Raw genomic sequence first — 23,380 nt, forward strand, 5'->3', positions numbered from 1 at the left:
GGTCCCTCCATTGCAGATCAGATGTGGACAACTGCTCGCCAGTTACGCTGCACACATTCGTACGTCTCCTGAGCATCCAAATTACAGTCTCATTTTCCTGCTTGTGGCAGTCCATCTCCCCCATTGGCAGCCCAGATCGGGGCTAACAATTGCGGTTTGCATGCGGTCCCTTCTCTCCAAACTAGTCCTTCCCTTTACCACCTCTTCTTGCGTTCTGTTCATACACCTCCATGGTGTACGCCTCATCCGCAACTTCGTCTGGACCTTTCACATGGCCCCAAAGGACTCGTTAACCTTGCGGCTCTCTGCTGTCACTTCGTCTAGATTCTTAATGTGTGCCGGGGCTCTGACTCGATGGCTGATGGTCACGTTGGCTTTGTCCACATTAAACAGTGGCCATATTGAACAGCATTCATTACCCGATGGTTGTAGTGTATTCACTGCAGAGGTGGTGGCCATTTCTTGTGCACTTCAGTATCTCTGTTCATGCCGTGGGATGTCATTTCTTTTATGCACTGACTCCTTGAGCAGCCTGGAAATTATTGACCAGTGCTAACCTCGTCATCATTCGGTAGTGTCCATCCAGGAGTCCATCTCTGCCCTGGAGCGATCCAGCCATTCAGTGGGGGTCATATAGACCCCTGGTCATGTCTGAATCCCAGGAAATGAACTTGCAGGCGAAACAGGCTACACGGAAACCACTTGGGTAGATCAGCATCCCCGAAACTGACCTGCGTTAGTTATTACGCCTCAAGATTTTTCCACTTTGGGAGACAGAATGGCAAAATCTCAGTGCATACAACAAACTGCGAGCCATTAAGGGACCACAAATGTGTGGAAGTCGAGGGCCTCGTGCAGGGACTCTGTGGTTCTCTGCCAGCTTTGCATTGGCCATGCCTGGCAGACCCACGGCTACCTCCTGCTCCGTGAAGACCCACCTCGGTGTCAGTGTGGTGCCCGGTTGACAGTGGCACATATTCTGCTCTATCCTTGTTTGGCTGCCCTGCAACTTCATCCTAGGTTGCTGCACTCGTTATCATTGATTTTAGCAGACAACGCCCCATTGATTTGGTTTTAAGTTTCATCCACGAGGGTCGGTTTTATCATTCAATCTGAATTTTAGTGCATGTCCTTTGTCCCTCTGTGTTCTACCCTAGTGCTTTTAGGGTGGAGGTTTTAATGTGTTGCAAGCTGGCTGGCTTTTCCTTTTTATTTTCATGATCGGCCAGCCACTGTAATCTTTCTTTTTTTATTCTTGTGTTTCTAGTGTCTGTTTTCTTGTCCTTTTGTTCCTTTTAGTGTTTGTTTGCCTTTCCTTCGTTCTTGTCTTTTCTTTCAGTTTTGTGTTACGTCTCGTCTGTTTTATTCTCACACTTGCACATTGTTTCATTAGAAACAAGGGGCCAATGACCTAGTTTGGTCCCTCACCCCCTCTTTTAAATCAACCAACCAAGATATGCACAATGAGAGCACAAATTGTCGTCCATAAACGCAAATGCCTCGCCAATATGCTGCTGATATGGTTGCACTATCGGTGGGGTGATGCTATTGACATATTACAGTCTCACACTAATGGCGTGTGTTGGCTCCACATAACACCTGACCGGGTAGCCTCCAAACATGTCTCCGATGATTGTCAGGTTCAAGATATACATGACACTCATCGGTGAAGAGAACGTGATGGCAGTCCTCAGCGATCCATTCGACATGTTGGGTCCCCCCCCCTGTACAACGCTGCATGGTGTCGTGGTTGCAAAGATGGACGTCGGGAGTGAAGTTGCATATCGTGCAGCCTATTGTGCACAGTTTGAGTCGTAACATGATGTCCTGTGGCTGCACGAAAATCATTATTCAGCATGGTGATGTTGCTGTCAGGGTTCATCAGTCACAATCCGTAGGTAGTGGTCATCCACTGGAGTTGTAATCCTTGGGCGAAGTAAGTCATCAACAGTTCCTGTCTCTCTCTGTATCTACTCCATGTCCGAACATCATTTTGGTTCACTCTGAGACGCCTGGACACTTCCCTTGTTGAGAGCCCTTCCTGGCACAAAGTAACAATGCGGCTGCGATCGAATCGTGGTATTGACCATCCAGGCCTGGTTGAACTACAGACAACACAAGCAGTGTACCTCCTTCCTAATGAAATGACTGGAACTGATCGGCTGTTGGACCCTCACCCCCCCATTTAATACATGCTGCTCATGCATCGTTGTTTACATCTTTGGGTGAGTTTAGTGACATCTTAGAACAGTCAAAGGGACTGTCTGTGAGACAATATCCACAGTAAATGTTTATCTTCAGGAGTTCTGGGTACGTGGGTGATGCCAAACTCTTTTTGATGTGCATATAATACAGATTACTCGAGAGGTCAACATGAAAATTTAGTCTCCAGTACTGCCAATGTTGAGAATCCATGGACAAAGCTTAAAAGTATTGTACAATATGCCTTGGACAGATATGTGCCAAGCAGAGTTGAAAGGAATGGAATACGCCTGCCATCATTAGTCAGCCATTTTAGAAAGCTAGTACATAATTGGAGCTTCCCTGCCAATGTAAATGTAACAAAATATTAACATATATCTAAAAACAAAGATGATGTGACTTACCAAACGAAGCGCTGACAGCTCGATAGACACACAAACTAACACAAACAAACACACAAAATTCAAGCTTTGGCAACAAACTGTTGCCTCATCAGGAAAGAGGGGAAGGAGAGGGAAAGACGAAAGGATGTGGGTTTTAAGGGATAGGGTAAGGAGTCATTCCAATCCCGGGAGTGGAAAGACTTACCTTAGGGGGGGAAAAAGGACAGGTATACACTCGTGCGTATATACCTGTCCTTTTTTTTCCCCCCTAAGGTAAGTCTTTCCGCTCCCGGGATTGGAATGACACCGTACCCTCTCCCTTAAAACCCACATCCTTTCGTCTTTCCCTCTCCTTCCCCTCTTTCCTGATGAGGCAACAGTTTGTTGCGAAAGTGCACACACATATCCATCCACACATATACAGACACAAGCAGACATGTTTAAAGACCATGAACAAAACCAAAAAGAAATGTAAACAAATATAGCCAGCCATGCATTGAAGCTTTCAAGTAATTTGAAAGTAAATTCTATCTACTGACTCCACAGAAAACCCTGAGAAGTTTTGTTCTAAAGCAAAGTCAATAAATGCATCAAACCCGTCTGTACACACACTGTGATCATAATGGTATCAAAACATAGGATGAACGCAGAGAAGGCTGTAGTACTACTAACAGTTTTCCAAAACTGTTCCACAGAGGAAGATTGTACTGTGGTTCCTCCTCGAAACTGTCATATGCTCATCAGAGGCAAACATCAATATAAGTAACCACAGAATCAAAAACTATAATCTCTTCAGAGGTAAGACCATTACTGTCCACGCAAACTTTGACACTCAGTGCGGTGGCTGATTTGAGTGACCATAAATGGGAAACGTCTTTACAGTCACTCTAGTGAGCTGTTGCACAGTGTGTCAACTTTGTGCGGATAGTAGACCAGATGGGATACCAAGATTGTACATATAGCTTGTGAAAGAATCTGACCCATGTCTAATAGCAGTGTACTGTAGCAAATTGTTTGTTGTGATTTGAAAAGGCATGTGTCGTAACTATACTCGAGAACTGTCAAAACAGATGCCCAAAACTATATGCACTGACTTAAGACATTTATGGACACCGAAAATTTCATTTTTTGTCATCAACATGGGTAGCATAAAATTGATCATGTGAAATCCAGCTGTTTAATCATGGGACACAGAAAGCAGTAGATAGCAGCATCCAGGTATATGCTGTGCTTTGTGACTTAAGGAAGGCCTTGGATACAGCTCCACACTGCTGCCTAAAGAACAAAATATGAGCATTGGAATAAGACAAGCTGTGTGATTCGTCTGAAGAGTTTCTAGCAAACACAACACAGTGTTGAGACAAATTGAAGTTTTCCATCCCTGCTCTTCAGAAGCGGTGGTACCCCACATAAAGAAAATTAACCCACCATGATGTTCTTAGTGGTGAGAAATCTTAAGATGTTTCGAATGTACCACAAGGAATGTTTAAAGGGCAATTAGTTTCTGCAATACATATAAATTAACTAGTTAATTACAGTGGAAGTTCCGTGATATTTTCAAGGATTGTATCTAGAACTGTTAGTGCCAGAATTTGCAGTTGACATCTCAACATAAATAGATATAAAGTAGTGCACATAAACAAACTGAAAGATCCATTGTTCTATAATAAAAAGACTGCAGAAGCCACTGGAAGTAGTAGTGTCCATTAAATATTAATGAGTATGTGTACAGAGCAATTTAAAGTGCAATGACCAATAAAACTAGTAACAGGAAAGCCGTATGCCACACTGAGATTCATTGGAAGAATGCTCAGGAAGTGTAGTCAAACTACAGGAGCTCTCCTGCAAACCTTGCAGAACTAGCACTCCTGGAAGGAAGGCTATTGCAGAGACATGGCTTAGCCACAGCTTGGAGGATGTTTCCAGAATGAGGTAGCTTACAAAAATTCTCATTCACCCAGTACTTCAATATTGCTTGTCTGTCCAGGATCTGTGCTAGGTAAGACTGATACAGAAAATGAGGATCCAAACAAGAGCGATGCCTTTATATAAAAATTCATATAATAAATGCAAAAGTGTCGTGCAGGTGCTGAGAGAGGCATTCTGTGTAATGGTGTGGTTTGCTGTTAGAATTCTGTGTGTGTTCCTAGAAGAGACAATTCATAATATTCTTTCCTCCACGTAGATCTTGGGAAAAGACCATGAACATAAAATTAGTGATTAAAGTTTACATGAAAGCATACCAACATTCTTTCCATGAACTGTTTTGTGACATGAACAGGGAATGTGGGATGGGAGTGAGGATGGTACACAAATAACCTTCCGCATTGTAAGGTGACTTTCAGAGAAGTAGAGAAATCATTACATTTTACGACATGATTTAGATTCTGATAAATGCCAGAGTGTAATATCTGTAAAGAATTCTTCAGTATAATTAATTATCTAAAAGTTAGGATACACCATAGAGAGAACTGAAGCAGGTCTTCTTACACATAGAATGAGGCCAAATATGTGAAGGCATTTTCATATAATATACAGCTGAGGAACTTCAAAGGAACAAAATTAAAATAACTGCTGGCATAAAGGAGCAAGATATAAAAGCAGATCCTGAAAAGTTACCATCTATAAGTACTTTGACATCACAGATTTACATCTTTGACCACTTTGTAAAACAACTATGCCATTAATATAACATGCAAGCTTATTTGGTCATTCACAAAGTAGTGAATTACAGTATGTGCAGAACTATGTTCGTAAGAGAATCTTATCAGCTATTAACGCAGTAGTAGTCAGTAAATATAGGATTAATAAAGAAATCAGCCAGGAGGAAATTGAAAAGTAATACAAATTCCATAGAGGGGCAACAAACTCTTCTATGCTCATAATTAAGACACAGCCAAGTTTAAAATAATTAAATTAAAATTAAAGTTTTTAGTACTGATCTAATAAAAGTAAAATTATAGAACGTTGTGTAAAGCATCAAGCAAGAAGGAAAAGCTCAGTGTAGTTTTACGGGCTGAAACACCTTGATTTATGGTGCTCTGTAAAATATATAGTTAGGTAATATTAAGATGTCAAGACTAAAATTATCAAGAAATGTAAAGATTACGTAATTACTGTATTTGTTGTTTCGTTTTGCAGGCTGCGTGCAAGACTGGTCAAATAAAAGAAGTGGAACGTATCTGCAGAGAGTCTAATTGTTATAATGCAGAACGTGTTAAAAACTTCTTAAAAGAAGCAAAGCTTACTGACCAGTTGCCATTGATCATTGTTTGCGATAGATTTGATTTCGTCCACGATTTGGTGCTATATCTTTATCGCAACAACTTGCAGAAGTACATCGAAATATATGTGCAAAAGGTAAACTAAGACATCTGTTTTCCAATAGTGGTGTAAAGTGTACAAAAGTGTTTAAGTATACTTATTATAATTACTTAATTATTTTATGTGGTCAGTTGTAAAGTCTCTCTCATAACCTATATTTAGATGGAAAGTGGCAGTATTTAACTTATAATACAATAATGACAAAATTAAATTTTTCTTTTTATGGCAATGTTTAAACTTCCAGGTGAATCCATCAAGGTTGCCAGTTGTTGTTGGAGGGCTTTTAGATGTGGACTGTTCAGAAGATATTATAAAGAACTTGATATTGGTTGTCCGTGGGCAGTTTTCCACAGATGAATTGGTAGAAGAAGTTGAAAAACGAAACAGACTGAAATTGCTTCTGCCATGGCTTGAATCTCGTGTTCATGAGGGCTGTGTAGAACCAGCTACACACAATGCCCTGGCGAAGATCTACATAGATAGCAACAATAATCCTGAAAGATTCTTAAAGTAAGATACATTTGATGTCAGACTACTCATACAGCTTGTCAGAGCTTAATGGTTTGCATTTTTACAGGCCCAGTCAAAGCACAGTCTTGCCATATTAGCTTTTTCATTTTGGAAGCATTTGCTTAGTATTTTCAATTCCATGTAGATTGAGTCACATTTCAGTTTAATTACGTGAAATTTGGTCAGATTGTTTTGCAGATAAGTCAGATTAGAAAAATAAGTTGATTTATTTTGAGAATGTTTGAGGTGTTGTCATTTTGAATTGTTCTGCATTGTGCACACTATGTCAAAACATGTTTTCATTTTCATCATGTATTTACACTTAATAACATGTGATGAATTAAAATGATAGAAAGCTCGTTGATTGCAATTGTTGCCAAGAGTCTGAAAATTTGTATATTAAAATAAAATTCCTTTTGATACTAAAAACATATGCAGGTGCAGATTAAGAGTAAGAAGTAATAAATGTGCATCACCTGACATCTTGGTGAAAACCTTAGAACAGGCATGGGACCCACATGTGTGATAAACTGTTCAGTTGGTGAGCTGCCTCAAGATGTGACAGTGACACTCATAGTGCATGAAGTCAAAGCTATAGTGTGTGTGTGTGTGTGTGTGTGTGTGTGTGTGTGTGTGTGTGTGTGTGTGTGACTTTTAACGTTTATAGGTACTGCATTTCTGTGGCATGCCAAGCCAACAAAATATACCTCAAAACATATCTTTTGAGAAGACTGATTCTGTGTGTACCCAAAAGTTCTTCTTTATGCCAGGTGTGGGCTGCCATTTGCCCACTTGTGCCTTAGAATATTGTGTATGGCAGTAGACAAAAAGAAAGAACATGTGGAAGTTCCTGTAGTGTCAGAAGTACCTATAAATAGTACTTCACACTAGTGAAACATTAGAAAAGAACATACTGTGAGATTTAAGCAGGCAACCAACTTTGACAGTTCTGTTAACCCCACAAGATGATATTGTAATAGAAAACTGTGGTTCTTTGTTCGGTCATCTTAGAACTCCTTTCTCTATATTCTGACACTTCATAGTTGTGCTGACCTAGGATAAGAATACAAAGTTTTAAATAAATACCAAGCAGTTTGAATTTAACGCAGTTTAGATACACTAACGAACTTCAATAAATTTAAGAGTAGTGAACTTTCGCTGATCCATAGAGCCAAACCCCTCTTCTGAAATTTAAGTTACTTAAAACATGTTGCAAATTGTGAGAGATTAATGTTATACACTCTTTACAAAATGTCAAAGCAGTTTTGTCAATTGTACTAACCTTTAATTTCAATTCCTCAGTCTTCTGTAATTTTCTTGAAATTATGTATGTGGTAGTGTAATGAAATAAAACTTCATAGGGCATGGTAGAGGGCATATGGAATTAAATTTTAGGTGTTCTGTCGGATGCCAATCTGTCCTGCATATTGTAACTGGAGACACGTTAGGAAAGAACTGCCCAGTGAAAACATGTTTATTGAAAATAAGATTGCTACCAGTTTCATGTGCAGCTATTTAAGCTGTACTACTAACTTTCAACCTAACGATCATCTTGGAAATGGCTATGAATGATTTTTCTTCTTTTTTTTAAAAAAAAAAAAGCACACTGTGTGTTACACTTGCTCTCTCCTGGCAAATTAAAGGTAATGCATTTTTTGTTTTATAACATTCTGACAAATCCTGTGTAGTTCATAAATATTCTGCAGCTGGAGTGTGTAGTATCTGAAATGGAAGATACCATAGCTCTTAGGTACTGATGCCAACTTTTCTTCCGTTTGGGCTAATACTGAAGTTCAGCCCATCAGAATATTTCATTCACTATTGAATGTCTAAGAACAATGCAGCACACAATAAAATTGTTGGGTTGACAGATACTACACTAGTGGCATATATTTTTTAATTTGTAACAAAGAAGTAATCTGGATTAGCCCTACACAGCTGCAACATTTCTGCTGCTACTGAAAATGAATTGCCACTCTACATTCCTTCAATGGGGGTATGGCAGTATTTTCGTTTGGCATTTCTAGAGGCAAGCTGAAATATTGTGGTGCAGAGATTTGTGTGTACTGTCGGCAGTATACGTGCAAATCAATGAAAGATTATGTACCTTTCTAGTTTAAACATTAATGTTAGAAGTTTGGCTGTCCTCTGTACTAAACAGTTGAGCTGTTGCACCTGAGTGATAGCTACATTTTCTTGGTAGATGTTCGTAAATGCCCAGTATGCAAGTGAATGAAACTTTCTTAACTAAAACTGCCAAAATACTGTCTATGCATGCAAAAGTGCTAACTTAATGGATTTAGTACATACTTTATAATTTTTTCTTTCCTAGGGAGAATCAGTTCTATGATAGCCGTGTTGTAGGAAAATACTGTGAGAAGAGAGATCCTCATCTAGCTTGTGTTGCATACGAACGGGGCCAGTGTGACAGAGAGCTAATTAATGTTTGTAATGAGAACTCTCTGTTCAAGTCAGAAGCCAGGTAAGAACCAAATAAAGAGGTAATTAGTTTGAAAACTTAATAGAATTTTCTTGCTTTAATGTTGTGTACATGTTGATTTTGTTCATGATGCTTGGGAATGTCAAGATTTTTGCTATGTAGTGCGTTGTCGCAGTTTTTAGTGTATTGTGTATGAAATTTTATTTAGCTTTGTTCAGATTGGCTGCTTATTTATTCCCTTTTTGTAAATTTCTTTGGCATCATCCTGAGCATGAACTGCTTTGTGAAGTTGAACACTTGGAATAAAGGCATCTGTTGTCTTAAATATTATTAAACACACACTCTTAAACTCTGCACAATGTGGTTTGGACCTTATTGTTACTAGTTATTGTTAATGTGGTTGAGCTCTGTTCCTTCATAATTTTTTCATGTAAAGTGCCTATGAAACTCGTAAATTGGTGTTGGGTAGCCCATAAAATTTTTGGAAGAATTCGTGTGTGTGTGTGTGTGTGTGTGTGTGTGTGTGTGTGTGTGTGTGTGTGTGTGTGTGTGTGTGGAGGTACTGAAATTGGATTAGTGCTTATTTATTTCCTCTTTAATCTAGTATTGCGTACATTGACTTGAAATTTAGAGGGTCAGGGACTACTACACGAAATACTAAATTACTTTTCTAAGCAGGTTTTCAGATGATTATTATATTCTACAAAGGAAAATGCAGGAAGGGCTATCACAATATTATGAAAAGGATTCTTACTACTCGCTATATAGTGGAGATGCTGGAGTTGCAGATAAGCTCTTTTCTGACAGTATTTTTGTTGTGCAATCTGTGACACAGCATCTCTGCTATATGGCGAGTAGCAACTACCCTTTCCATAACAAAATTACTATATTCTGTGGCTTAATGGAAGGGACTTCAAAGCTCGTGAATTTGGCAACATACTGCAGGTCATGAGCTTAAAATTAATGCTTGTGTATAATTAAAAGAAGTATTGCATTGTGTAAGTCACTTCATGCAAATTAAAACACTTGAAAGGTACTTCGCAAAGTAAGTGGCTTTTTACTACGTGAACAACTTCTAGATGCAGTTCGGAAAATTTTTAGAACTCTGTAGTGGTTTCCTCCTCCCCAACAAAGAAAGATTTTGATATTCAATGCCGCAGTCCCTTTAAATTGTGTAAATTTTTGAGAATTTGAGGACATTGAAGGGAAGAATTGTTGGACTTACTGTTGGTTTCCTGTACTGTACCAGTCACATCTTTACTTCCTAATAGTTAAGAATTGTAAAAAGCAATAAATTACTTACCAGATTTGCAGACAAAGAAGTTCCACATCAAACCTTAATTGCATGGTTATAAATTTGTTCGGCCACTGTCTAAGATGTGTTTCAGAAAGCAATTGTCATGTTAATAGTGCATACTGTCTCGGAAGGTATTTTACTGTAGCATGTTTCTATTGGTCATAAAATCTGATAGCTTTGTTAATGTGTGAAACAAGTAATGTAGTACAGAAGTACTTCACTATAATCAGTGGAATATTAATACAAACATAACAATTTTATTTAAATTTGTTTTTAGTATTGCTATGGGGATTGTTAGTTACCTTGAAACTAATGATCATTATTGCATTTTTAATTAAGTTGTGTGTGTGTGTGTGTGTGTGTGTGTGTGTGTGTGTGTGTGTGTCTATGAAACGGCATAGTTCCATAACGCAATGAATTTATTTTCAGGTATCTGGTTCGAAGAAGGGATCCTGAACTCTGGGCTGAAGTGCTGAATGAAAACAACCCATACAAAAGGCCTCTCATAGACCAAGTAAATATTAAACCAATTACTTTGATTGGCCATTTCTTAAGAATTCTTTAAGTAAGACTGACTTATTTTTCTTTAGGTGGTGCAGACTGCATTGTCAGAGACCCAGGATCCAGAGGATATATCAGTAACTGTAAAGGCCTTCATGACGGCTGATCTCCCGAACGAACTTATAGAGCTACTAGAAAAAATTGTCCTAGACAATTCTGTGTTTAGTGACCATAGGTTTGTATTAGTGTTGCCAGTGTGACATTCAAAATCATTACCATTCTGATCAGGGAATATACTGTTAGTGCTGTGAAACTATCTTCTTTACAGAAACCTTCAAAATTTATTGATCCTGACAGCCATAAAAGCTGACCGCAGCCGTGTAATGGAATACATTAACCGCTTAGATAACTATGATGCACCAGATATTGCAAATATTGCAATTAATAATCAGTTGTATGAAGAAGCATTTGCAATTTTCAAAAAATTTGATGTGAACACTTCAGCAATCCAGGTAGAGTGCACATCTGAGCATTCAGTATGTCAGTAATGTGAAAGTTGTATACATTCATTTAAATTTCTTTGTAGGTATTGATTGACAATGTACAAAATCTTGATCGGGCATACGAATTTGCTGAAAGATGCAATGAACCAGCTGTTTGGAGTCAGCTTGCAAAAGCTCAATTGCAGCAGGGAATGGTTAAAGAAGCAATAGACTCATTCATAAAAGCTGATGATCCATCGGCATACATGGATGTTGTGGAAACTGCTCACAAAACAGGTAAGACTATGAAGAGGTGTGTGTGTGTGTGTGTGTGTGTGTGTGTGTGTGTGTGTGTTTTACGATACTCAGTAGGTCAGTGGTTAATTGAAAGAATTTCAAAACTTTCTTGCTCATTAGATTTTTGATTCAGTACAGAAAACTGTATAAAAATGTTGGCATAACTGATGTGTTCAGCTTCTTCATACAGACCAGTAAACAAAATGAAACTTTGCTGCAGGAAGCTGGGAAGATCTTGTAAGATACCTACAAATGGCTCGTAAGAAGGCCAGAGAATCATACATAGAATCTGAACTAATTTATGCATATGCACGCACAAATAGACTGGCTGACTTGGAGGAGTTTATATCTGGACCAAACCATGCTGACATTCAAAAGGTAAAATATCACAAATTGTGGTACTCCACTGTTATTTATGATAAAGGGTGGCTAGCAATCCTTGAAAACTGGAAAAATGTGGGAAATTAAAATGAAGTTGTGGAATTTAAAACACTCTCTTCTACAATTACTGTTACATAATAAAGAAGTCAATATTTTTTTCTTAAACACACTTAGTATGCAGCTGATGCACTGTTACAGTGCTTGCAGGAGAAGGGAATGTGCATGTGGACATTGTTACATCCTGCCAGGTACAACAATTTTCTGTGGTGTTAAACATTTATTTATAGCTCCCACAAACTTCAGTGAGGTCTGCACACTTCATAGTTTGCGCTGTGATTGCTAGATGGTAATAGCGATATCAGCACAAAACTCTTCAGTTCTGAAACCTTTCTTGTAGTCTCTTGTTTTGTGGGTGTTAGCTGATGTTAAAGTTCTGTTTTGTGTGTTTTTGAGTTGATTTTGTTTCAAAATGTGCAGTTACGAGGAGAAAAGTGGAGAGCAAATGATTTATAAAGTCCTTGACTAGTCTGCAGATGATAGAAAGGAACCATTTGATGATTCATATTAAATGTCATTTGAAAATAGTAGACTTCTTAAAGATGAGTTAGTGCATACATTGTTAAATTATTTTCACAGATTGTGTTGTTCTGAAAGATTCGCTAAATCATGAAATGATTTGGCGAATGATTCCAGTGAATGTGAAGTTGGACTGTGTCTCTGTGTTTAAATTTGTGTCACCCTCTACTCCTCTACAAATGCTAAATTTTGCTTTGATCTTAGGTGTTGTGTGATTCCGTAGATGTAAATGTGCTGTAAAGGAAATGAAACAAAGATTGTATGTTTGCATATGTATTTTAATACTAAAACTTACTTTCAACTACTTTTGCAATAATTACTGTTAAATTTAAGTTCTGTCTGTGTAGTAAGGTTTAACACTAGTGATACCAAAACATTTATAAAGTAGCAAGTTCAGTACACCTAAAAATGTGAAATTCCAACAACACGTATGTATACAAGAGTTGTAAATTCGTAAAAATCACATATTATAGAAAGTCCACAGGTAACAGCAGCTACCTAAGAAACCAGCAGCGTATGGATTAGGGAGAGACAGTCATTATTGTGAACTCGTGAGATGGGAAAGAAAATATTGTAAAAAATGTACTAGATGTACTCTCTATGGAGTGGCAGGCTAATAAGTGGAAACTGTTATACAACATTTCATAGATTTCGACAGCATCCAAAGAAATTTTTTCCATACTTTTGAATGAGTGTTGAAAGCTTCGATGAATTAACATGTTAACCTTGTTGACACACATTTCATTCACTCTAATAGGCAAACTCAATGTACAGTTATGGAATTGGCATCCATGTGATCTGGAAGAGTTAAACTGTGTTTAGATTTTAGTTTTATGTGCAGCAATAAATTAAGATGATACACAGTTTACGAAAATGCATTTTCTGATGTTACATAATTTCTGACATGCAGGAAACCTTATTGATATTGAAGTTAGGTGAACCAGTATGAATGAAATCTTAAGAATGCATCACATTTTCATCCACTCTGAATGGAAACTTAGTTTCCCAACTGTTAGTTTCCCGTTAAATATGGCATGCGATAGTCAACTCACAAAGTTGTCACCTATGTGGTTTTGTTAAGAGAAACAGGTCTCAAGGTTTGTAATTAAGCAGTTAGTAATTTTTCTAATGTTCTTTCGCTCTGTAAAAAAATCGAAAGTGCATTCTTCACTTTATTCAGATGACCTACTGTGCTGACGCAACCAAATAGGGAGTAGAGAATGCACGGAAAGTGGCGAAATCATCATCCACATTTGGCTATCAAATCCTAGCAATACAATGACATTCCTGCTATGGGCTTATTTGTGGGTTGGCAGAAAAGTGTCACTGGATTGTGATGTAACATGTGCATATCTCCATATATACCCAAAGACTGGACAAGAACGACAAGTCACAGTGACAAAAATTGACGTTGTGTGCAGGAAAAAGTTTTCCTTCATGTTTGTTTCTCTTTCCAACATGGCTTCGAAAGTTGACAAAATATGGCCGGCCCTAATGTTAACAGGGCATACAGCAAGGCTGGCACATGTAAATAATTTGACTGCTCATGTGTCTTCACACTCCCAATACATGCTGTTGATTTGTATATACACAGATATTATAAAGAAGCTTTGTCATAGTGTAAGCTAATGAAATGAGTATAAAAGCTATTCCATTCTGTGCTGTTTCATCAGGGTTTGTCTCGTTGGTACCACTTAATGTTAGTGTGAAGTTAAATTGTTGGTATACAATGTGAGTTGTTGTTGTTGTTGTTGTTGTTGTTGTTGTTCAGATCTGATAAAATGTGAACAATTTTTGTGATTCCACCATGGGAAAAGTAAAAGGCATAACTGCCTATTGGGCTGCTTATGAATTAGTTTCTATGGGTCAAGAGAGGAAATGTTGACACAGATGCTATGTGTACGTTTTGCAGTACTACAATAAACATTTCTTTTATGGAGCAAGCAGCTCTTACCAGTCTGATACATTCAAAGAAACCCAAGCTGATAGGTGGTGACAGGGAAAAAATCATTGCCCGAAAAAGGTAGGTTCCTAAAACAATGTAATTTGTTGAATATATAAATCATATTTATTTCAGTCTTTAAATTGTAGAAACATTTTTTCATTTATTTATACAAAAACAAATGCTAGAATTAGCTGGGGCTCAAGTCTACAAACCACAGTGAAGGGGTACTTCCCATTGTACCAGTTATTAGGGTTTCTTCCCGTTCCATTCACGTGTAGAGCATGAGAAGAATGATTAAATGCCTCTGTACATGCTGTAACCTAATGTTGCCCTTAAAATTTCTGTGGGAGCAATACATAGGATGTTAATATATTCCTTGCGTTGTCACTTGAAGCTGGTTCTTGAAACTTCGTAAATAGGCTCTCTCAGGATAGTTTAAATCTGTCTGTCTGCTAGTTGAGTTTATTAAGCATCTCTGTGACACCCTCCCACAGATCAAACAAGTCTGTGACCATTCATTTGCCCTTTTGTGCACATTCGGCATCCTCTTACCCCTGTTGACATTATTCTCACAGGATATGAAGTTTTTTCCTTTTGTGAAGTTCACAGTTCTACATTTATGAACATTTAAAGCAAGTTTCCAATCTTCGCATCTCTTTAAAATCTTATTAAGATCTGACTAGTTACGCAGCTTATTTCAGACATACTTCATGTTAGGTAGTAGTATCATCTGCTAAAAGTCTGATGCTATTTTTAATATTGTCCACAATGTCATTAACATAAAATGTGAATAGTAAGGGCCCCAACACACTTCCCTTGGGCACAGCCACACTAAAAGTGACTTCTACGTCTGAGGATAATTCTCCTTTCAAGATAAGATGTGTCCTCTCCATCAAAACATCCTCAGTCTAATCACAAATTTCACTTGATATCCCATCTGATTGTACTTCTGACGGTAATTGTAAATGTGGTACTAAGTCAATTGCTTTTCAGAAATAAAGAAATATTGCATATACATGACTGCCTTGATCCAAAGCTTCCAATGTGTCATCCGAGAAAAGAGTAGAGTTTTGTGTGATTGATGTTTTTAGAATACATGCTGGTTGGCATGCAGGTCATTCTGTTAGAGATGCACCACCTCATTATGTTTGAACCCGGAATATGTTCTAAGATTCTGCAACCAGTTGATGTCAAGGATATTAGAAGATAGTCTTTTGGATCACTTCTACTGCTGTTCTTGTAAATGAGTGTGACCTTGTTTTCTTCCAACCACAGGGCATAATTTTTTTTGGTTGAGGGATACATGATAGAGTATAGTTAGAAGAGAGGTAACTCTGCCACAAATTCAGTATAGAATCTGACAAGAATTCCATTGGGCCCTTGAGATTTGTTCTGTTTTAAAGATTTCAGCAGACTCTAAGCACTAATCATATTTGTTTCACTCACTTTTTCCATGGTATGAGGATCAAATTTGGGCAATTTTCCTGTGTTTTCCTTTGTGAAGGAACAATTGAAAATGGAGTTTTGGATTTCAGCTTTTGCTTTGCTACCCTCAGTTTGTTAATGTCTCATTTGCAAATGACTGGGTACCAGCATTGGTGCCACTAACAGCCTTTACATACCGCCAGAATTTCTGCATTTTTTGGAAGATCATTTGACAATATTCTGCTACAGCGGTCATGGAAGGCTTCACGCATTTCTCTCTTGACAGCCAAACCTATTTCATTCAGCGTTTATCTATCTAATGTAGGGATGCGATCTTTTGAATTCATGAAAATTTACTGAATAAATGAGGTACTATGCAAACAATCTCTTAACAATAGATTCTGCATATTCAATGTTGCCAATATAGGTAACGAAAGGAACAATGTATTTTGTGCATAGCCTTGATAGGCTATTAAGAGCATGTCACAATTGTTTCAGAAAGTGAAAACAATTTTTATTGCAAAAATCTAAAATTTTCTCTCTGGTTGCATAACTTCAACTATGGAATCTCTTCAGCATATGCAACATACTCCTTGACCACTCACTGCTACTATCTTTATGATTGTTAAAATGCAAAGCGTCTTTCATGAAGTAAGCTAATGTAGAGCTTTTATTTGAGAAAGCACTGTCATTGCATGTGATCATGAAAATACTTAAATGTCTGAAAGATCTACAATCTACAAAGTCATTGAAAGCTGAAACATCACTAAAGTCAATCACGTGATCAGATGACGTCAGTTCTGAAATACTCTGGTGTCTTCGTACTGTACCGAACCATAACTCATTCCGTAGTTCTTTGGAATGTGTGTCCATATTTCCACTGATGTTTCCCAATTCAAAAATAGCAAGAATAATGCAGCTACACAGTGAAACTGGCATATAGTAGAGTCAATTGTACTACTCCCCTATTTACCAAAGAATAGCTATCATTACTTAGTTGCGTTGGGGGTATAGTTGTAAATTTGATGAAAGTTTAAACACTGTTCCACAAAAAGCACAGATGGATATAAATTTAAGGTTTTGGAATCTAGAAAAATACTTTGTTTCTTTTGCAATGCATTTCTGATGCTGATTTGTTGGTAGGCCTAAAAATCTTCTGTTGGCATGCGTAACAGGAATAAAATTTTAAAAGTATCAATGAATGGCTGTAATGTAAACTTAAAGGTACTCAAAGATTTAAGTACAGAGATTAAGAAAGCTTACAGTGGGATGTCTCTTCTAGACACAGATAGTTGCGGGCTTCATGCGGCACGTGGAGAATTTAAGATGCGTATAACAAAAACTAATTGGAACATTATTGCATTTCCAAAAGTGATTTATTTATTTAAAGATTCTCCTGCTAGAACAGCAAAATAGACTAATCTAAATGTACAATCTTACCTAAAAACTTTTGTTCAATCATATTGCTGGTCACAGTGCATTGGAAATTTTGCTTAACTTTAAAAATGTTTCTAAATCAACAAAAACAAATCTGTACCAACTTGAGAGTTTCAGGAACTCTCTGTCTGCTCTGAACAATAAAATGCTTGCACTAAAACTTTTTGAAAAAGGTCATTCAGTCTTTTCTGCAAGAGTACCAGACGACATATCCCATGGCTTTGTGTACAGTGATGTGAGAGCTTTCTCTGATGCGGGGTGTAATCATTCCCTACGTTTTAGAATCTATTCCTACTTTGTGGAAAATAGGCCTGACGGATGAAAGCAATTCAGTAACAGCAAGAATGTTTGATCTTTACTTGAGTACTGAGAAAACGTTAAAAATAAGTGAATAGCCCATCAGAGTTACACTCTGCATCTAGAGCAAGAAATGCAAATATACATTTTAGAAATATTGGCCAAAATAAGACAGCATTCACCTTTGAAGTATAAGCTTACACAGGAGATTTCATGTTCAGACCCATCAGTTGCTGCCTACACTCCTTGGCATGAAGGCTGTGTAAAACGAGAATATATCAATCTTCGTAGTCGGTTGCATGTAAAGAATGTCCTTAAAACTTTCAATAGGTCTGAAACTTGTCTTGATAAAATGGATTTAACATGCAATTCGTGGAAACCTTACAGAAAATTAAGAATTTTGTTAAAAAGATTCTTATCCCATGGCAATGCAAGAATTTAGCATGGCTTCTCTGTGAACTCGAGTGTTTACTGGAAAATCAGCATGAAGAAACCCTGGTGGAACTATGGCGAATGTGGAACTATGGCGAATTTATGATTCAGTCCAAGATGCAGGAGGTGCTGAATGTATAGCAATGAAACGTTTTATACATTCTGTACTGGTCTACGCCTATGCCAGCTCACTGGTCATCAATAGGAAACATTGTATAGCAGGCACTGAACTAAGCTCGCCTATGACAAGACATACGCCCCCAGGCTACACTCAAACGCCCCCTGTGCAGCGTGCATATAGGCTGCTGCCACTGTCGGTTCTCTCTCTCTCTCTCTCTCTCTCTCTCCCTCTCTCTCTCTCTCTCTCTCTCTCTCTCTCTCTCTCTCTCCCCCCCCCCCCCCTGCCCTTCTCCCCCAGTATGTCACATTGTGCTCTAATCTTCCACAGTGATAGTCGTCACCTCGCACCTTAGCTAGCTGTGAGGGAACGTTAGTTGTATATAGTTGTGCCAGGGACGCTGACAAGATTGAGGAATTAGTACCTACTATTTGATTGGTGTTAACCACGAAACTTCAGATTGTACATCATTGAAGTTATTCAATTGGTTCCTGTAATGGTGTATTTTAACCACGTGTGCATTTTTTGTTGTTGTGAGAAGAAACTGGCCACCTATCATACCACTCTCTCCTCATTCAGCCAGGAACCACAAAACATTACAATAGAGCACATCCACAATGCATAACACACAGTCTTAGTATTTGGAATATTTATTTAAACTGTGGAACAATAAACAAAAATGGAGGAGGAATCTCATGAAAAATGCAAGAGAAGTCAAATTGAAGAACTGGAAATACAGAAAATGTTTTCAGCAGATGTGGCTCAAGAAGAAGAATCAATCAGTTATGGGGAAAAAAAAAACAAATGTAGTATGTTTCATCAGGTTTCATGATAGAAATGTTTCTTTCTTTTACTATTTTTCAAGTCTTACTGGAAGAACTTGTTTGAGTGATCTTAGTGTTTTTGGTGCCACGAAATGAAATGATTTGGCAAACTGTTTTGTTAGAATACTTGTATATATTGAGAGACTCGGCTTAGCAAAATCAAATGAGTATTAATTACCTCACATGAAAATTTTGTATGTACAGTATAACAAAAAATGCTGAGCGTTAAGTTATAGATACTTGGTGAGAACAGTGCATTATTGTTCTCTTTATTTTCAGTTTAGATATAAAACATTGACGCAGGCACCTTTTACTGTAGAAAATTCGGATGTTTATCAACACATTTAGATAATAAGACTGGAAGGTAGTATCGTTTACATACTATAACAAAAGTAAGAAACTTCAAAAATGTAAAATTGAACCTTTAAAACCTGGAAAAACCTCTAATTTTAATTAGTGCATCAGCTGACTGTGCTAGCCACCCTGGTATTGGGAAACCAACTTTTGTGATGAAGCAACTCTAAATAGTAGTCACTGTAAAATATAAAAATACGTATTTTCACAGATTGGTGATCGTTGTTTTGATGATGGGATGTATGAAGCTGCAAAATTGTTGTACAACAATGTTTCAAATTTTGCCCGGCTGGCCATTACTTTAGTACATCTGAAAGAATTCCAAGGAGCTGTCGATGGGGCAAGAAAGGCAAACAGGTATCATTGTTCTTTTTTAAGGCTTTTTTCTGTATGTACTCTATTTATTGAGTAATGTGTGTCCATAAAAATACATCCCTTATACAATTTGGTAATAATTTTCAATAGCACAAGAACGTGGAAAGAAGTGTGTTTTGCCTGTGTGGACAGTGAGGAATTCAGATTAGCACAGATGTGTGGCCTTCACATTGTTGTTCATGCAGATGAATTGGAAGATCTCATAAACTATTACCAGGCAAGCTACATAAATTATGCTGAAATTTGTTAAAAATTTTCAGTAGCAAGAATGCCAATATTTGTGTATTTTTTCTGTTGTCATTTCAGGACAGAGGCTATTTTGAGGAACTGATAAATTTGCTAGAAGCTGCTCTCGGCTTGGAAAGAGCACACATGGGAATGTTTACAGAACTAGCAATTTTGTATTCAAAGTACAAACCTGCCAAAATGCGTGAGCACCTGGAACTGTTCTGGTCTCGTGTAAACATACCAAAGGTTAGAAATTTGGGAAAGACTGTAAAACTTCTGGTTTTGAATGCATAAGTGTAACTAAGCGTACCAGTATACCCCAATTGTACACTTTCTTTTCAGGTTTTGCGGGCAGCAGAGCAAGCTCACCTTTGGGCGGAACTAGTGTTCCTATATGATAAGTATGAGGAATACGATAATGCTGTAATAGCAATGATGAACCATCCAACAGAGGCCTGGCGTGAGGGACATTTCAAAGACATAATTACAAAGGTAATAATAGTAGACATTGATTCTTTGTTTGCTGAATTTGTAAAAATAAACATTGTAAATTCAATGCAAAATGATTGCATTGTCACAGACTTATAGAAATTAATGTAAAATATAGTCCATGTATTACGTAACGTGTGCTGTTTCTGTAATTATTCCGTTAGGGTCTATTGATTGCAAGAAACTTGGAAGATTGTGCTCAGTTTATCAGGACTAGCAAGACAGATAAAAAAACATCATTGCTGTATGCACCAAATGTAGTAGTTTCACAAAGAAAGACCTATGCTCGAAATGTTTTTTCATAAACCGTGTTGCTACTGTCTAGATCTGTACAAATAGTTAAGATTCCATTTTATGTTGCAGGTTGCAAACATAGAGCTGTACTACAAGGCCATTCAGTTCTATCTAGATTACAAACCCCTTCTGCTGAATGATGTGTTGTTGGTGCTGGCGCCGCGTATGGATCACACACGTTCAGTCAACTTCTTCACAAAGGTACACACGTTTGTTCATAATATCACATTTCATTTAAAGTTTAAACTTGAATCTCAATAAAGTTCTTTCATTTTTCATTTATAGTAGATTGAAAATAGATCGGTCCTCTCATCTTGGGTTAAATGACAGGCCCTTCCTTTTGAACCACCTCCTCCTCCTCCTCCTCCTCCTCCTCCTCCCCCTCCCCCTCCCCCAAGTGAAAAATCACAAATGTTGACAGCTAGAATAATGTGGTGTTCTTTGGTGTCTGTCAAATGTACTAAATTTCTTGCACAATGAAGGGAAGTACTGGCAAGAAACTGTCGTAATTTTAGAGATTGCTAGAGTGAATTTTCCTTTTGATAAAAATTGGTAAATGATAGTGGTAAAAACAAATAACTGGACCAGACAAGTGGATTAATTGAGCAGACATAAATAGCAAAAATGGCCTTTACTGCACTAGTATATTGGAAATAACGTAAATCCTAGAACAGTATGGAGGAACTGCCTGCACTGCATGTGATATACAACAAAGTAGTTTACTATGGCACAAAATCTGCTTCAGGTGGTCACAACAGCAGATGATGGTGCTAAATTTGGTTCTGACTCTGTTTAAATAAAAAATACTCACCAAATACTTGTAAACCCCCCATGAACCATGGACCTTGCCGTTGGTGGGGAGGCTTGCGTGCCTCTGTGATACAGATAGCCGTACCGTAGGTACAACCACAACGGAGGGGTATCTGTTGAGAGGCCAGAGAAACGTGTGGTTCCTGAAGAGGGGCAGCAGCCTTTTCAGTATTTGCAAGGGCAACAGTCTGGGTGATTGACTGATATGGCCTTGCAACAATAACCAAAACGGCCTTGCTGTGCTGGTACTGCGAACGGCTGAAAGCAAGGGGAAACTACGGCCGTAATTTTTTCCCGAGGGCATGCAGCTTTACTGTATGGATAAATGATGGCGTCTTCTTGGGTAAAATATTCTGGAGGTAAAATAGTCCCCCATTCGGATCTCCGGGCGGGGACTACTAAAGAGGATGTCGTTATCAGGAGAAAGAAAACTGGCGTTCTATGGATCGGAGCGTGGAATGTCAGATCCCTTAATCGGCAGGTAGGTTAGAAAATTTAAAAAGGGAAATGGATAGGTTAAAGTTATAGTGGGAATTAGTGAAGTTCGGTGGCAGGAGGAACAAAACTTCTGGTCAGGTGACGACAGGGTTATAAACACAGTCAAATAGGGGTAATGCAGGAGTAGGTTTAATAATGAATAGGAAAATAGGAATGCGGGTAAGCTACTACAAACAGCATAGTGAACGCATTATTGTGGCCAAGATAGATACAAAGCCCACACCTACTACAGTAGTAAAAGCTTACATGCCAACTAGCTCTGCAGATGACGAAGAAATTGAAGAAATGTATGAGGAAATAAGAAATCATTCAGATAGTGAAGGGAGACGAAAATTTAATAGTCACGGGTGACTGGAATTAGAGTGTAGGAAAAGGGAGAGAAGGAAACGTAGTAGGTGAATATGGATTGGGGCTAAGAAATTAAAGAGGAAGCCGCCTGATACAATTTTGCACAGAGCACAACTTAATCATAGCTAACACTTGGTTTAAGAATCATGATAGAAGGTTGTATACATGGAAGAACCCTGGAGATACTAAAAGGTATCAGATAGATTATATAATGGTAAGACAGAGATTTAGGAACCAGGTTTTAAATTGTAAGACATTTCCAGGGGCAGATGTGGACTCTGACCACAATCTATTGGTTATGACCTGTAGATTAAAACTGAAGAAACTGCAAAAAGGTGGGAATTTAAGGAGATGGGACCTGGATAAACTGAAAGAACCAGAGGTTGTAGAGTGAGCAGGGAGAGCATAAGGGAACAATTGACAGGAATGGGGGAAAGAAATACAGTAGAAGAATGGGTAGCTTTGAGGGATGAAGTAGTGAAGGCAGCAGAGGATCAAGTAGGTAAAAAGACGAGGGCTAGTAGAAATCCTTGGGTAACAGAAGAAATATTGAATTTAATTGATGAAAGGAGAAAATATAAAAATGCAGTAAATGAAGCAGGCAAAAAGGAATACAAACGTCTCAAAAATGAGATCGACAGGAAGTGCAAAATGGCTAAGCAGGGATGGCTAGAGGACAAATGTAAGGATGTAGAGGCTTCTCACTAGGGGTAAGATAGATACTGCCTACAGGAAAATTAAAGAGACCTTTGGAGAAAAGAGAACCACTTGTATGAACATCAAGAGCTCAGATGGAAACCCAGTTCTAAGCAAAGAAGGGAAAGCAGAAAGGTGGAAGGAGTATGTAGAGGGTCTATACAAGGGCGCTGTACTTGAGGACAATATTATGGAAATGGAAGAGGATGTAGATAAAGATGAAATGTAGATAAAGATGAAATGGGAGATACGATACTGCGTGAAGAGTTTGACAGAGCACGGAAAGACCTGACGGGAAACAAGGCCCCCGGATTAGACAACAATCCATTGGAACTACTGACGGCCTTGGGAGAGCCAGTCCTGACAAAACTCTACCATCTGGTGAGCAAGATGTATGAAACAGGCGAAATACCCTCA

At 38.1% G+C, this 23,380-nt stretch overlaps 1 protein-coding gene across 1 annotated transcript in view; it reads left to right on the forward strand.

The window, feature by feature from the left end:
• The window catches only part of LOC126203927 (clathrin heavy chain), a 146,713-nt gene that overhangs the window by 112,689 nt on the left and 10,644 nt on the right, over positions 1 to 23,380 (forward strand). Inside the window, exons 16-28 of the mRNA XM_049938323.1 lie at positions 5,727 to 5,945; positions 6,154 to 6,419; positions 8,752 to 8,901; positions 10,586 to 10,670; positions 10,747 to 10,892; positions 10,986 to 11,169; positions 11,244 to 11,436; positions 11,657 to 11,814; positions 19,437 to 19,582; positions 19,691 to 19,817; positions 19,907 to 20,074; positions 20,171 to 20,320; positions 20,681 to 20,812. Of these exons, the coding sequence (XP_049794280.1) occupies positions 5,727 to 5,945; positions 6,154 to 6,419; positions 8,752 to 8,901; positions 10,586 to 10,670; positions 10,747 to 10,892; positions 10,986 to 11,169; positions 11,244 to 11,436; positions 11,657 to 11,814; positions 19,437 to 19,582; positions 19,691 to 19,817; positions 19,907 to 20,074; positions 20,171 to 20,320; positions 20,681 to 20,812 (2,124 nt within the window). The remainder of the gene's footprint in view (positions 1 to 5,726; positions 5,946 to 6,153; positions 6,420 to 8,751; positions 8,902 to 10,585; positions 10,671 to 10,746; positions 10,893 to 10,985; positions 11,170 to 11,243; positions 11,437 to 11,656; positions 11,815 to 19,436; positions 19,583 to 19,690; positions 19,818 to 19,906; positions 20,075 to 20,170; positions 20,321 to 20,680; positions 20,813 to 23,380) is intronic.

The sequence above is a fragment of the Schistocerca nitens genome, chromosome 9 (genome assembly GCF_023898315.1).
Source record: "Schistocerca nitens isolate TAMUIC-IGC-003100 chromosome 9, iqSchNite1.1, whole genome shotgun sequence".
NCBI classification, from domain to species: domain Eukaryota; kingdom Metazoa; phylum Arthropoda; class Insecta; order Orthoptera; family Acrididae; genus Schistocerca; species Schistocerca nitens.